This window comes from Diospyros lotus, chromosome 2, assembly GCF_014633365.1.
Source record: "Diospyros lotus cultivar Yz01 chromosome 2, ASM1463336v1, whole genome shotgun sequence".
Taxonomy (NCBI): domain Eukaryota; kingdom Viridiplantae; phylum Streptophyta; class Magnoliopsida; order Ericales; family Ebenaceae; genus Diospyros; species Diospyros lotus.
The window spans coordinates 43,474,969-43,492,171 of record NC_068339.1 but is presented as its reverse complement, the minus strand read 5'-3'; the positions used below and the strand labels follow the sequence as shown (position 1 = coordinate 43,492,171).

General features: G+C 35.3%; 1 protein-coding gene across 5 annotated transcripts in view; it reads left to right on the top strand.

Annotated features, from left to right (window-relative positions):
- LOC127795046 (MMS19 nucleotide excision repair protein homolog) overlaps positions 1 to 17,203 on the top strand; it is a 94,205-nt gene that overhangs the window by 51,021 nt on the left and 25,981 nt on the right. For all 5 annotated transcript variants that reach the window (XR_008021733.1, XM_052326466.1, XM_052326465.1 and 2 more), the window contains 7 exons: positions 5,182 to 5,235; positions 8,191 to 8,277; positions 8,366 to 9,077; positions 10,354 to 10,733; positions 11,827 to 11,897; positions 15,699 to 15,804; positions 15,912 to 16,795. Coding sequence is in view for 4 of the 5 variants with exons in the window: in XM_052326466.1 (XP_052182426.1) it covers positions 5,182 to 5,235; positions 8,191 to 8,277; positions 8,366 to 9,077; positions 10,354 to 10,733; positions 11,827 to 11,897; positions 15,699 to 15,804; positions 15,912 to 16,795 (2,294 nt within the window). In the remaining variant the exon portion in view is untranslated. The remainder of the gene's footprint in view (positions 1 to 5,181; positions 5,236 to 8,190; positions 8,278 to 8,365; positions 9,078 to 10,353; positions 10,734 to 11,826; positions 11,898 to 15,698; positions 15,805 to 15,911; positions 16,796 to 17,203) is intronic.

Below are 17,203 nucleotides of genomic sequence, written 5' to 3'. Positions count from 1 at the left end.
TTCTCCCTAATCTCCCTCTCTGTTTTGTTCTTCCCTAATTTCCTCCCATTTCTTTCGATCTAACTCCCCCAATTCCTTCCAATTATCTTTTAAACCTGTTATGGGTTCATGACAGTGCAATGCCTTGCGCCTCAAGGTGAGGTGCATGCCTTAGAGCCTAGCGCACACCTCAAAGAGATAGAGAGGCACCCTCGACTGTTCCATGATATATGCCTTTAATAACTTGTACATAAGCAATTTGGACTACTAGCTTATCTAAGATATTCCATAAGACTCCTTTAGGAATTTTGTCATAAGTTTTTCGGTGCCTCGACTGGGTCGAGGCAAGGTGTTTTCCGGGAGGCGCGCGCCTTGCATAGCGAGGCGCACCTCATGAAACCAGCTATCAAGCAGCCCGTTGCCCATCGAAATTAGCTGCCATTCTCGGTTCCAGCTTCCCCTTTTCTCGATTCCAGCCTGCTCTCATGAGTTTTTTACTTGTTTTATTTGATTAGAATTAGAATTAAACAAACTCGATCACAATCGAGTTCAACTTTGCCTAGGGCTACTCCATACCATGGGGGGTTCCCCCCCCCCCCGAGTAGTGGTGGGCTTTGGGCTTGGGCCATTAGCTACCACCACAGCTCTCCCTAAAAAATCCACATTTGTGTCTTGTCCCAAATTATCCGGGCCAAGTCAAATAACGAGTTTCATTTTGGAAATCAGGACATACTTCAACAACTTCTTTATTGATTGTAGACTTGTAGTGTTTATATGTTTGTTTAGAACTTTGCATAATAATTGGTACTTGTTTAAGTTTGAACTTTGATGATATTTCTAGTTTAGAATTTGCATGATAAATGAATCAACTTTGATGATGTTAGTTTAAAATTCGAAGATGATGAATCATAAATGATATGCATGTGTTATTATTGATAATTTGATATTTGTTTATGATTTTGCAAGATTTTGAGTTTTTTTTTCTAAAAGGCGCGCCTTGTTTTGCAATGGCGCGCCTCAGGCTCTAGGACCCTTTGCCCCTCAATGCGCCTATCGCCTTTTAGAACTATGAGTTTTTTCTAAATCTATAAATGCCATATGCAAGTCCTTTTATTTATATCGATATCTTTCCATCAAATCTATGGCTTCCATTGTTAACCGACCAAGCATGAAACACTCTCTGCCCAATCACTCTCTGTCAAAGTTTTAAGATATGAATTAGCTTGATTCCTCTATCAGTTCCACTCTTTTGAGCATTTCCTTTATTCTTGTAAATAGACACTAAGGCCCTGTTCTCTTTGTCGTTTTCGTGCCATTTTCTGTTTTCAATTTTTCAAAACACTCAAAACGTGTTCTCTTTGTTATTTTCGAAAACACATTTTCGAAAACAAGTAAAAATTTTGTAAAGGAAATCCAAAACAAGAAAAACTCGTTTTGGCTGTTGTTAGCCAAAACACGGGTAAAAAATGAAAACACGGAAAACAACATTTCTTCTCACGCAGTGACAGACGCTCCCCCTCCCCCCCCGAGCCCCAACCTCTATTCTCGAATCTCCTCTCTCTCTCCTCTCTTCTCTTCTGTCTCTCTCTCAAACCTCTGCCAAACACTGCGCCCGCCATCTCCGTTGCAGCCAGAGCCGCCGTCGACCTCGCGTGCCATCTCCGTCGCTGCCAAGGCCGCCGTCAACCTAGCCCGCCACCACCGAAAGCCGCCATCGACCCACCCCTCTCCCCCCAAATCTGGTAGATCCCATCCATTCTCTCTCTCTCCTCTCTTCTCTCCAAAACACCCAAAAATCGCAAACCCAAAAACAGAGCACCGTCTCCGCCACCGCCGTCGACCGCATCAGCCACTACCACCGCGACCACCGCCGTCGACCGCGCCCGCCACCGGCCGAGAGAGTCCCCGTCTACCCCCCACTGTCGCTCCCCTTGCATCTCGCGTCCACCATCATCGCCTCCCCTCTGTGCGAGACCCCATCCATTCTGTGTTCTTTGTTTTGAATTCTTTTTTTATTTGATTTTTGTTTTGTTTTGTTTTGTTTTATTTGAATACGAATGTGTAATATGATATGTAATATATTTTTTTTATTAATTTATAATTTATTAATAATTGTTTATAATTTATTTTAAATTAAATTTATTGAATAAAATATTACAAAATGATGTTTTTCAAAATTTCAAAGCAAACGCGTTTTCTAGTTTTTTGTTTTAAGAAACAGTTTTTCAAAATGACAAAAAGAACACGTTTTCAAAAATCTCAAAATAGACACTCAAAACACAAAACTGAAAATGAATTCAAAACTCAAAATTGAAAACTGAAACACGAAGAGAACACCACCTAAATTACTCTTTTTCTACTTGTCTATTTTAGCTTTATTTCAAATAATAGCAGCCATTTCGATTCGTGTTTGGTAGCCTCTCAATCTAATGTCCAATCTCTTTTATAACAAAATCTTTCCTTGAAAATAGCTTTTTTTTTCACCTTTTAGGTCCCGTTATCTAATTTTTGTGCTTCACTTTGTATCCTTTTTTGTCTTCTATCTTTTTGATATGGATGCCAATGACCATAAGTCTATGGTGAGTGGTCAACCATTCTATTGGTATAACTTCAGAATCCTGACAACATAACTGGTCCTCTTGTCTTATAAGAAAGTACTCTATTTGGGTAGTTGTTAAGCCACTTTTATATGTGATGAATTGTTGCTTCCTATTTCTTAAACCTAGTGTTGGTTATTATGAGATCATATGCCGTGACAAAATAAAAAATAGCTTTACCCTCATTATTTTTTTTTCCCAAATCCATAATCTTTGTGTACATCTTTATACCTTTCCCTTCTCTACACAAATGGCTATTTAAGTTATCTCTTGTAATGATTTTTTCTCTCTTTTAGGTATTTCTTGTACCAACCCCTCTAAATCTTCCCAAAATTTTGTCTTTATCTCTTCTACTATTGCAATTTGTGGTTCATATGTACTAACAATATTCATAGCCTCATCTCCTAAAACAACTTTATCTACAATAATATCCATAGTCTCATCTTTACTTTAGAGTACCCAAGTTTACATCCAAGTCTATCAACCTTTTAGCTTTATCTCCAATCCATATTGTCTCCTAGAGGCGCATAATTTTAATATTCCTTGAGTACATCATGCCCATAGATTTTCCTGTCAATGTCTCAACATTTCTAAACTTCCATCTATCCATGAAAAGATGAGAACTTTTGCAGATTTAACACCATATCCAAGCACTATTAAAATGGCCCTAGCTCATTTTTCACTGCACTTATGAAGGGAGTGTAAATGATAGAAGATCTATAAGTAGTTTTTGTGTGTTCTTAGGAGGAAATCTTGTGTCCTAGAGAAGTAAGAAGCAAAGTGTCGTGGCGAGATCAAGTGCTGAGGCGGAGTTTAGGGCTATAGCTATTAACCTATGTGAAATCTTATGGCTGAAAATTATCCTCGAAGATCTAAGGGTTCCAATCCAAGGCACAATTGAGTTTTGGTGTGATAACCAATCTGCAATCAGTTTAGCCCATAATCTAGTTCAACATGACCGTACCAAGCATGTTGAGATAGACCAACACTTCATAAAGGAAAAGTTGGAAGTATGCCTCATTCATCTACCATATGTTCCATTTGAGGAACAAATTGCAGACATATTGACCAGGGGATTGCCGGTAAGAAGATTTGAAGATCTAGTAGGCAAGCTAGGAATGTGAGACATACATTCTCTAGCTTGAGGGGGAGTGTTGAAGAAATAAAATAAGACTAGATCGGGCCTTGAAGATTCCAAGAGACGCATCCATTATCATCTTTCTATTTATTTTGATATTTTGCTTATTTATTTTGCTTTGTAATATTTTGTATTATTTCTTAGATTATCTTCGTATTATCTTTTAGTGTTGTAATCTAGTAGAATAACATCTAATCCTAGATAATGGGGTTGTAATCTAGTCCTAAATTTTAGGAGAATTCTTGGGAGGATTCTTAAGAAACTTCTTGTATAAATATTTCTGATTCATATCAATAAAGTGTGTGGGAACACCACTTCCCTTTCTCCCTTTCTACAAATTGAAGTAACAAAAAGTTCAGGGGTGCAATTGATTTCAAAATTGCATAGTTTAGGGATGTCTTTGAAACAACAAAAGGTTCAAGTGTTTAAATGAAAAAAAAAACGTACAAGTATAGGGGTTAAAATATGTATTTGGCCGACGAGTTTTACATTGCCTAACACAACCCTACTTTATCTGGGATTGGGACAGTCTATTATAGGAATCCACAGATGGAGTTTAAGTCACACCAGTCAAGGAAAGAAAATTAATGGTTCAACTCACTGCATCCCACTATTTGGGTTTCAGGTTTCATTTTCGTTACCTGGAGTGCACTTGACTTTGGAACTTGGTAGAAGCTAAAGCTGCCAACAACGATGAAGTGCTAAGCATCAGGAAATTTAGGTTAGATTTTGTGTGAATTTGTCTTTGAAGTTAAAGAATTTCCTTGCAAAAACTTTATGAATAATGCTAAGTTGTAAGATGGTTTGATTTATTTTATATTTTCACTTATTCATGGAATTTAAGAATTGTTTATTGCAAAAGTTAATCTGAGCTGCGTTCTTTAAAGTTTTGAACTGTGTTGAATGTGAGTCACTTCATAACTGGAAGCAGTTTGAGAAAGTCTACAGAAGGTTAATGTCATGTTGATTGACAATTTTTTTATTACCTAGAATTGACTTGGAAAAAGCTCACTAGCTCTGTAATGTATACGTATTCTTGCTTCTGTATGTAACTTAGTAGGTGGTTTCACATCAAGGTGATTTCCAGATTCTAGCAGTTAAAATCATTTTAACTCCAGCAATTATAGGGATTTTCCTATAGATATGCACAAAGAATGTCAACAGGGAAGAGTAGATTCGTCATTGTTGCAAACAACCTTTATTGCTGAACTTGTTCATTATGCATGTATCCTTGAAGTTGTTTATTCTTAAAATTTTATAAATTATAATTTGTAATATGCCTAATATTTGTATGATATTAAGCACAATTTAAGTATTGGGATGTCGTTCATGCTTACATCATTTGAATGATATTGCATAGCGGATCTTTTTCTTTATGGCGAGGAAAGATTGGAGTACATGGCCTTTTCGTTTATAAGCTTACACTTCGCTATTTTTGTCTAACCCCCCTTCCCCCACTTTAACTAGCCTAATGGTGAAGACGTCGATGTGAATAGGGATGAGCTATCAACGTCACTTATGGTATGTAATTTAATCCCAGTCATTTTCAATGAGATAGTTACCTTTTCTTTTTCCTTGTTGGTTAGTGAGATTTTCTACTTACATTTGCACGAGACTTACCACAGTTGTTTACCAAAATCTTTATGGACAAGGTTAGCAATTATGGTGTTTGATTAACTCCTATATGAACTTTAAATTAAATGTTAGGGTATTCTTTCCAACACTAGGGAAACGGTTGTGTATTGGTATGTTGATAAGAAATAGATAGCAAAATATGTTTTGGTTATTTAGCTAGAGTTGTAAATTGATTTTTTTTTTTTTTTAAGTTATCTTCAGTTTTCTGAATTTGATATTGTAAGAATGTCATTAACCTCACCCACAAAGATGATTCCCTTTTTAGAAAAATTAATCCTAAGGTCCAATAAAGCCTTGGAAATATGGTAAGACAATGGTCATAGAATATACTTTGCTTTCATTAGCATTAGAAAAAAAAAAAAAAAAAAATCATTGGCAGAAAGTATATGCAAAACATTCAACTAATACCATCTTTATCTTCTACTTAAAGCCATACATTTACCAAATTCTCAGCTCTGCAAATAAATTGGCTAAATGCCTCCATAACTATTAAGCTATGGAAACTGGATAAGGGATTCCCTTGCCTCAATCCTCTTGAACTTTTACAGAATGTTACGGACTATCACTGACTTTAACTGAACATTTGACACTCAAAATACCAAAGTTGATCCAAGAACATCATTTGGCCCTGAAACCCATCCTATTCATGCTACATGATAAAAAATCAACAAATATGATCATTAGAAAATTTCTATATATACAGACCAACCTTGAATCAACACATTCATTTCACCAACATAACATCTAAAATTTGCCAACCTTGCAAAAACATTTTTAGAATCAGAAACTACTAAATGAATAACTGATCTCGACCTTTCTGAATGCATTTTACCTATGATTCTATAAATGCTTCCAGTCCAACCTACAGGGATGAACTCTATAGCTCTTCAATCTCACTTTTCTTAGGGATAAGAGCAATGAATGAAGTGCTCAAGTTTTTTTTTTTAAACAGATTCATGATACTAAAAACTCAAATTCCACTGTAACCCAACAATGGTTGGGGAAAAAAAAGTCCGTATCAGCTGGGGGTTTTCTCCCCATTCAACTCTTTTAGTGCCTCCTTGATCAAGAAAGGACTTTCCATCTAATACCTCAAAACTTTTGACAACCTTTTAAATTCTAAACCAGGCAATGATGCTCTCTGGTCTTCTTCTTCTGAATATGGATGACTAAAAGAGTCAAAATATAAAAACCTCCTTAGCAATTTCCAAATCTCTTACCTCAAGTTTGCTAATAAAATTTGCTTTCCTAAGAGAATTTTTTTCCAGTTCTATGAAAGAATTAGTATTTTGTCTCCTTCTATGAAAGTAAAATAATAGATCAGTCTAGATTTTTGCCTTTGACTAACTTCTTTTGAGGTTAGAGCATTTTTAGTCCTTGCCAACCAAAATTCTTGAAAGTTTCTCTTCAAAAGGTAAGGAAACCCTTCCTTGAAATCAAATTTCTTAATTTCTTCCATTAGAGATACAATTCTCAAATTAATATTCCCCCTAACATCCATATTCCACCGCATATCAGAGATACCTTCAGATCCAAAAGGTGTATGACACAATGTAATGCGCCCCAAATCAAGTAAACTGGGGAATGATCAGATATGATTACAGCCCAACATAATTGAGAAAACTTGGGTACAGGTTTTCCCAATCCCAAGAGATTAGAAAGGAGTCAATGTGTGAAATAGGAACTTATGAATGCAGATTCCACCCAAAGAATTATCACCCACAAAATGAAGATCCATAAGCTCCTCGTTTACCATAAGAGAAACTTTCATAGCCTTACGGAAACCCTTGCATCTTTATCTTCCATGAGGGTAAATAATTACATTAAGATCACCTCCAAATGCCAAGGGTTATACCATCAAAGCTATAGAAAACTTTGACCTGCATAATAATCTATCCTCATCTTCATGGAGTCCATAAACCCAAAAACTACTAGAGAAATGATCTTCCACATACTTCTATTGATCTTTCATTGAATAAGAAGAATCAGTAAAAGAGCCTGCATTTTGGTTAATCTTTTGAGTACTCCAACATCTCAAAGGCAATCCCTCCTATTGACCCCCTAGGTTCAAGGGTGGCCCAATCAACCTAATCTTCACCCAAATGCTTATTTTGTTTCTTGAAGACAAATTGAACTCCCTTTTCCACTTCCTAACTAAATTCTTAACAAATAGCCTTTTGTTGTGGGTCATTTAATTGTCTTACATTCCAAGAAATAAATTCTTCATTAAAATGACAATAAATTACCATCTCTGTTCCCTATCATCTATGATACCTGCATGGGTTAGGGTTAATACAGGTTTTTGTGCCCTTTTTCTCTAAGTTTATACCCCTTTTTGTGCTTTTTGAGTAAAAATATTATGTGCTTGGCACAAAAACAATGTGCTATTTACAGTGGTTTACTAATGCCTTTGTTTCTTACAACAATTTGTTTCAAACGTTTCTTCATAACATTGGATATGCAATGCAACATATTCAATATTTGGTTAAACTTTCCAAACAGATTGAAAAAGAAATAAAAAATTCCAATCAGATTTAAAAAATAGCAACTTGTTGGTTACTTAATGTGGTCTTTTTAGCTGAGTAAATCCATGCTGAAGTAACTTGTTTACAGTGGTTTACTCGGTGAATCATTTTGAAATGAATGATCTTACTTTCTCTAGATTCCGTTGAATTACATGTTCAAATGTACATTTTACAAAGAATACAATGCTCTTTCTTTCTGATTGATTTATCCATGCCAATGATTTTTTTTTTTTTTTTTGGGCATCATGCCTGCTTGAAAGTTACATTTTTCCTGCTCAAGTTTTTAAGCTAAGCCTGTTTTGCATTCCACCTACAGCTGGCTTTTGCTTCTACACCTCTTTTTGAACCCTTTGCCATCCCGTTGCTTCTTGAAAAACTTTCTTCTTCTCTGCCATCAGCAAAGGTTAGTAAGCTAAGTGCATCTCTATTCTTATGCTTGTGTAACTATTAGTATGTGCATCCATTCCTCCTACGAGTTTCTGTCCCTGCAGGTTGAGTCTTTGAGATATCTTAGCTATTGTAGCATGAAGTATGGATCAGAAAGAATGGCTAAGCATATTGCTGCTCTTTGGCCTTTATTAAAAGAGACAATTCAATACTCATTACAACCTACTTCATCTGTGGAGTCGGAAACGTTTGATGGTGTTGGTTTTCAGGAGAATCAAATTGTGAGTGAAGCTCATAAACTTTTGCAGAAGGTTGTTCAGCAAGATGATGGTTTGTTCTCAAGTTTGATTGTTGGTGACGAAGAAATAAACTCAACTATCAAGTCTATTTCTAGTTTTAAGAAGTATGTTGATATTCCAATGCAAAACAAACATAAACTACATGCAGTTGGTCGAATTTTATCTGTTTCTGCTGGAGCTTCTGTTGCTTCCTGCAATAGAGTGTTTGAAAGTTTCTTCCAGACCTTAATGGATGCCTTGGGACTTTCAGGTTCATCTGGGGATAGTCCTCAAGAAGGAGATTATGAATTTTTTGAAAATCTTAACTATGGAGCCTTATTTCTATGCATTGAACTCCTTGATGCATGTAAACATTTGGTTGTTAGCTCTAAAGAACTTAATTCAATTACTGTGTCTCCAAATGAGAGATGGTGCTGCATGCTTCAGGGCTTTTGTGCCTCATTAATCAAATCATTCAGTTGTGCCTTAATGATCAACACAGACAAAGAATCCCAGAATGCATATATCCGCTCTGGAGGTAAAAGTTTTGTCTAGCACATCAAATTGATGATATGGTCCCTATATTGAATTGTTGATCACATCTGATTGACTACTCTATAATAATTTTATTCTATTTTTTTATTTTGTTATGTTTGTTTATGGATTTTCTTCCCTTGAGAAGCTTGGGCAATAGAATTCACAAGGATTACACATACAAGTCTTTTTAACTCAGCAAGTTTGGCAGCAGCATTTTTTTTCCCACTTGGCATGCCAGTCTAAATGATTGATTTTATGAAGTCATTACATGACTGACATGTTAGAGGAATATGATTTTATTTTTCAGATATGTCATGAATGAGGTGTCTCACTGATATGGCATCTCCAGCATGTATAGTTGATTTGTCTGAGATCATACTTATATGGGAAAGTTTCCCTTCTTTGTTCTGTACTTGCTAAGTTTGTGTGAGAGGCCAGGCCTGCCAAAAAACATGGCCCTTCTATGGCATTTGTGTCCATTGTGATTATGTATTTGTGGTCTCCACAACTTGCAATATGGTATCTTCTGGTATATGATTTAGTTGCTTCTTGTTGCTCGATAACATAAAAAGTTGATGAGGTGTACAATTAGGGAGACTGTTCACTAAATATGCTTCATTGATGATGTTCAATACTAACCTTAAGTATATTTTACTTAGATCTTGTCCAGGCATTATCTTTTTTTATTTTTTTTATTTTTATGTTTACCATTATATATCTTATAAACCTTAATATGAGATACATAGTATTGTTAACCACCATTTCATCAAAAAAAAAAAAAAAAAAAGATTGAGTTGTTAGATGGGCCTTGTCTTTTTCATGTAAAACAAGCTGAACATACTTTAACTTTACATTGCATTGTGATAGTCTGTTTTCCTCTTCTTTCTTAATATGGGCCTCTGTGTAGTCCATCAGAAGTGGAGCATCTATATGTTAACTAAGCTACTTTGGCTTCGCTCAAAACGTGTTATCAGCATATATATATTATCCTTGATTAACAATAACTGTATTTTTTATTTGTCTGAACAGCATATCATCCCACTTACCATTAGGTTTTGTCTCTGTTGTCCTCCTCTAAAGGAAGGGAAAAAGTTTTTGTTCCTTTGGCTCTCCTTTCAAGATATTCTTTTGTGAACATTATAACATTATGTCAAATCAGCTTACCGTTGTTGTGATTAATCATGTTTAATGATTTTTAAATATTTGGATTAATGATATTAAAATATAGCAGTCTATTCTGTACACTGATTCTTCCTTCCCCCTTGTCATGGATACAGTTAAAGGTTTGCAGATTTTGGCAACATTACCCGGAAACTTCTTACCTGTATCGAAGTCCATATTTGAAAATATTTTGAAGCAGTTGATGTCAGTCATCACTTTGAATTTTAACAAGTCATTTCTGTGGAAGTTGTCCTTGAAGGCCTTGGTGGAAATTGGATCATTTGTTGATACATGTCACGAGTCTGACAAGGCACAGAGTTTTAAGGGTATTGTTGTTGAAAAGATTGTTTTCTTGATCTCTTCTGATGATTCTACTATATCTTTGTCACACAAACTTGAAGCAATATCTGAGATTGGCAGAACTGGGTTGGACTCTATGCTGACAATTGTCAAAGGGTTAGAGAATACTATATTTGCCAAATTATCTGCTCATCAGGTATGCCTGTCACATGAAACGCTTTTTTGTATGATTGTAACACTATTCATTTAACTGGGATGCCAAGAAGCAGAACCATACTAACACTGATACAGACAGAGAAATGGATAAAGATATGGGATTACGATGGTCAGGAAAGAAAAAGAAACATGAACTATATTTATTAACATAATAACGAAAAATACTAAAAAAATACTATTACTTTAATATGAAAAGGCATTCAATAAAAAATAATGATCATATATTATATTGAAAAATATCACTGTAACATGAAATACCTTTCAGTCTATAACAATTATAAAGTAACCATGATTCAACATACAAAAAAGAAGTAACTTTATTTTTGCTCCAGCATTTTTTTTAATTCTGCTGAAGTTGGGCTGGTTGGAGGTGATGAGGGAAAAAAATAATTTTGTAGGGAAAGGAAATGGAGAGGGGAGTGAGATGAAGGAAAAGAGAGAGAATATAGCTTAATCATCTTTCCTTTCACCATTTTTTGTTTTTTTATTCCTTGCCTGAAAGCTTGATGTATCCATAAATGCAAATAATGTAAAAAAAAATTAAAATATCATTAAGAGGGTTTGACATGTATCCTGGAAAGTTCTACATGTATCTATGCCCTATTTGTGTTTGAACTGGATGGCACCTAAAATGAAGTATCATACTTATTAGTTAGGATGTTACATGCCATCCTCATCGTATAGAATGGAGTTATGGCAACTTTTTTCTGTCTTGTATTACTAATTTGTTTGAACTTTTGTGTGTACTTTAGAGGTTGAGCCTTGGTAGCAATGGAAATGTTGCTCCTTTGTGATTCAATTGTGGAAAAAAGCCAAAGGCTGCATAAAAAAATGACCATTCCCTAACTCTAGCACAGAGAAGAGTTGCGTGCATTGCCTTTTTGTCCTTTATATACTTTAAACTAATCGAACCATGTTGGTCTACTGTGAAAGTAAAACACCTTGTAACAAACAATGAGGATAGCGCATTTTTCTGCTTTTGCTGTTATGCAATTTTTTTTTTTCTGTTTCCTTCTCCAAGTTATTTTGGAAGTGCTAATATTTGGTTTTGACATTTCATTCTGCTTATGTAGGTACAGGGAACTGTTGAAATTGAGTCTACCATAGAGCTTTTGGAATGTTTGTCAAACAAGCTGCTTCCATGGTATGTGAATGTTCTCCAAACATTTTATTTGGTCTTTTCATTGTCATCCTAGCCCTTCTTGAATTTCTGCAGCCTTTCTGAAACAAGGATCAATTTATTATTTCCCTGTGCAATTTTAGTTAGCTTAGAAACAGAAACAATTTGGAAACATGTCAAAAATATAGGGAAAAGATAACAGATATTTGAAACATGTGAAATTTATGAAAATATAAATTATTAATAAAGGGTCAATTACCAAAAAGATACACAATTTTCATTTGTTTTGAAATCTAGACTCAACTTGTCAATTGGGGCATCTAACTTTCAGTTCTGCTTCAATTATAGACTACTTGATGCAGTCTGGGAGGAAGAATCAGCAAAAATACAAGTGCAACAATAGGGTGAAAATAGTGTAAGATCAATTCTGGAGCTGAGATTTTAAAATTAGGGTTTTAGAAAATCTCAAAGTTGAAATAGAATAAAAACAGCTGTCTACAAAGTCTCTTAAAAGACTATTTATACTAGGTTACTAGTCCTTGATCACATAGGAATCCTAGTCCTTGATCACAAGGACTCCATCTAATTTAAGGAATCTATATTTTTATTAAAAGTCGCATGCTACTCACATGACTACTTATTAGAACTAATAAATAAAAAAGTATTTACTACCTAATACCTTAAATACTAATCATAATTCTTCAAAAGTAAAATAGTAATCCAATCTATTCTCTTAGGGTAGCATTCCCCGGATATATACAGTTGGTGGATGAAGAATAGAATAGGAAACTAATTTCTAAATAGGAAAGTTCCTAAACCTAATTTCCTATAATTAAGTGTACCGAAATTAGGAAACAAAGAATTGAAAGAATAAACTGAATCAAATGTCTAATGGCCTATAATATAATCAACCAAGATACGATTTCCTAGGAAAGGGAATTGTATCTCTGCATCTTCTAACACTCCCCATCAAGATGGTGAGTGAATGTCTTGCATTCCAATCTTGCTCATTAATCTCTGACACACGGTGCTAAGAAGTCCCTTTGTGAGAATGTCGGCAAGTTGATCACCAGTGGACATGAACGGGGTGCAAATTAAGACCGCTATCAAGTTTCTCCTTCATGAAGTGTCTATCAACTTCAAGATGTTTTGTCCAATCATGCTATATCAGGTTATGAGCAATGTTGATAACTGACTTATTATCATAATAGAGCCTCATAGGTTACTTCCACTTGATTTTCAGATCTTCCAAGATTATCTTGAGCTATAGTAATTCACATATTCCTAAGGCCATTGATCTGAACTCGGCTTTTGCACTTGATCGAGCTATAACATTATGTTTCTTACTTCTCCAAGTCACGAGATTACCCCTTAGAAATGTGCAATACCCTAATGTTGATATTCTATCAACAATTGACTCTGCATAGCCTGCATCGGTATAGGCCTTAAGAGACAACTCTTCCCCTTTCCTAAACAATATTCCTTTGCCCGGTGCCCTTTTAAATATTATAGAATCCTGTGTACTGCTTTGAGATGTATTCCTTTAGAATTATGCATGAATTGACTTACCACACTCACAACATAAGTTATGTCTGGTCTCATATGTGACAGGTAAATAAGCCTTCCAACGGGCCTTTGATAGGACCCCTTATCCATTGCACCATTTTTTGGGACATCTCCAAGTTGGTGATTAGCCTCTATGGGTGTATTAGCAGTTTTACTTCCCAGCTTACCAGTTTCAGTCAACAAGTCTAGGATGTATTTCTATTGGGATATGAAGATCCCCTACTTAGAGTAAGCAACCTCAATGCCCAAAAAATATTTCAACCTTTCTATCTCCTTAATCTCAAATTCTTTGACCAAGCAACTTTTTAATTTTTCCATTCCTTCCATATCATCTTCAGTTACTATGCTATCATCCACATATACCAGCAATGTAATCATTGCCCCTGAGGCTGAGTGGTTACAAATAGAGTATGATCACTCTGGCTTTGTTTGTACCCTATTCCAAGCATTACTTTGGTAAATCGCCCAAACCATACTCTCGATGGCTGCTTCAATCCATATAGGGCATTTTCCAACCTACACATCACATCTTCCCCTGTCTTTGATCCAAAGCTAGGCAATACTTCCATTTAGATTTCCTCCTCAAGATCGCCATGTAAGAACGTGTTCTTGACATTATGAGAATGGAATACTTTCATTCATTACTTACACACAACAATACAACCCTAGCTATAGGGTTGAGGAATTACAACATAAGAAAGATTACAATAGTTTAAATTAGGAAAGATTGCCTATACAAAGTTTTAGGAAAATATCCTAAACTGGAATTAAGAAAGTATTCTAAACTGATTTTAGAAATTTCTAAAAAACACAGGTTTTGAATAAAGTATCCTAAAATTAGGACAGTCCAAGAAGCGACCGCTCTGATACCAATTAACAAGACCCTAGGTTTTGAATCTAGGGTTTTTAGTTGACAGTTGAGAAAGAAGAAAGAAAGATAAATTAGAGAATTTAGGGAGAAAACAAAGAGAAGAATAGAGGGAAACAAAGAATGGATAGAGAAAAAATGAGAGAACTTCAATTAATTCATTCATAATCTCGGTACAAAGTGGCATAGCCTTATTTATGGCTATGCATAGCAGTTTTTTATAGTAGTTATTCAGTTATTTGAAGAAGTTATTTGGTTATATTGTTAACAGATTCTGCTGACAATTGTAACTGTATAAGAACACTTCAACTGCTGCTTTCTGCTATCTCCTAATTTTTCAGGTCATGACAGGTATTTAGTTCTTGATATCTTATTACTGGTTTTTTGTTAGTAGATAGAAGTCCAAGAAATTGGTCTGAAATGAAGACTTTATTGGTTGTCAAAAGCTACTAAAACTGACACCATAATGCATCCTGTAGAAATTATCATATTGGTCCATCAATCCTTACACCACCATTGTTTTTGTATTTTGGCACCATAAATATCATATTATTTTCTATTAGTTTTTATGGGGTTCAATAATTCTGCTTTCTTGTTTCTTGAAAGCCTATAAATGATGTGCATTAAACTTTCCGTTTAACAATGTTCAGACTGATCACTAGAATGAAGGGACAGGTAGACATGCTCATGAGATGGTCATTTGATCTAAGTTTTGGGGGCTTAAATGTCTGAAATCTTATTATAACCATATTAATGAATTTCTCAAACTTGAGAACGTAAATACTAAATCCAGTGTCCATTTCTGATGGTTTAGTTAGTTTCCATGTTTTGGTAATCTGGATTTGTGAAACCAAAATTATACTTCTGTACTTTTAGGTAAGCAGTATCTTTCTTGTCAAAAATATCCTAGGTTTAATGGATGCTGGATAATTGATAAACCAAAAATTTGACACAATGCTTCTAAAGTTACATCTTGTTGGCGGACAGCTACTTCTTTCCTATTTGTTCTTCTTTCCTCATTTAGTGCACACTGATATTATGCAAGATCAGTGTGATTGATTTCCTTAGGTGCTCTTTCCTTATTTGCTTGATTGCTTTGTTCAATTGTATATTTTTTCCTTTTGTATATATTTCCTAATGTAATCTAGATATCATCTAATTAGGAAAATTCCTAATTAGACTTAGGAATGTTGCCTATTATGATAGGCATGTATGTGTATATATTGGCTGTTGCTTTAGCCTTAATGAATATGAATGGAGATTATTTTTTCATCCTTTGGACACATCTGTACAAGGGTTATGGTGACTACTAGTTCTGCAAAGTTAATAGAAATGATTTGTGATTTCTCTATTGTTTGCTGATGATCTAGAACACTTGTTGGATGGGTCAGGTTTGATAAAATTGGAGGTCTTGATGAAGTCCCTTTCCACTTTGTCCTTAATTTCTGGGACCACATTGAAAAAAGCATCAATTTCAGCATTGGATGCCAGGAAAAAGTAAGTAGACTTGCGTACTTAGTTGGGTATAGATAATGACTTTTTGTATGTTTTGTTAAGTTAGGATCTGAATCCAATTCTGGCAATTGTATAATTACATGCTTTAGGGACTTCTTGATCCAATAATGACAGCAATGAAGCAAGCTGTTGCAAAATGTTCAGAGAAAAGTCAAAGCATCATTATCCAGCGAGCCTTCTATGTATTTATGTCAACTACTTCTTTCCCATTAAAGGACTCCATGTCTGTAACCACTCCAGCCAAAATTGAAGCCTCAGGGCTTAATCATGGTTCAAGCTGTTTTCTGCCAAGAGATGAGTGGATAATCTCATTACTGGCTTCTGTTATCATAGCTCTTCGTCCTGAAACACACATCCCAAATATTGAATTAATATTGCAGAAGTTCACGGCCGCCCTTCTTAGTGGTAATGTTCCTGCAGCTCAGGCTTTGGGTTCCATTGTTAACAAACTGCCTTTAAAAGTCAACACAGTAGAGACCTCTGGTGGTTGTAGTTTAGAAGAAGCACTGGACATAATCTATGGCAATAGCTTGTGGACTTCTGATGGTTACAGTCTCTCGAGGATTTGTGGTGGAATAAGTGATGGCAGTGAGATTGGTCTTAGTGGTTTAAGATCAAGTACCCAAGAGAGTTGGTTGTTTCATGTCCATGTGGTTGTTGGACTAGCATGGATAGGTAAAGGTTTGCTTATGCGAGGTCATGAAAAGGTCAAAGGCATAACAATGACCATCTGGAGTTCTTTACTGTCAAATGGCGGTAGTGTGGCCATACCTCGTCCCAGTACTGAGCAGGATATGCTTCCGTTAATGAAATCTGCTGCAGATGCATTTCATGTTCTTATGAGTGACTCTGAGGCTTGTTTAAACAGAAGTTTTCATGCAATCATTCGACCGCTCTATAAGCAACGGTATTTCTCTACTATGATGCCAATTATGCTATCTTCAGTGGCTAAATCCGATTCGTCAATTAAAAGGTACATGCTGGTATTAACTATTAAATAGGAATTTTCCTGTCCTTTGAGGGTGGATAATATTCAGTCTATAGCTGTTCAGTACTGCATGTAATATCATGCTAACAATTCATTTATATTAATTACTATGTCAATTTCTGTTGTTGCTGTTGTCATGCTACAATAACAATATGCCAAGATTTAATCCCACTGGGTTGGGTAAGCTACATTAATTCTAGCTCTCCAATCATCTCTATCTATGGTCATATATGTGAGGCCATTATAATGCATGTCATGCCTAAGAGTTTTTCACTAAATGTTTCTTGCTCTTCTTGTATCCGTTCTGCTATTACTTTTTCCATTTCATTAGGAGCCTATTTGTTTTCTTCTTAATGATCAACCATCTTAAATTGCATCTGATATATCTTATCT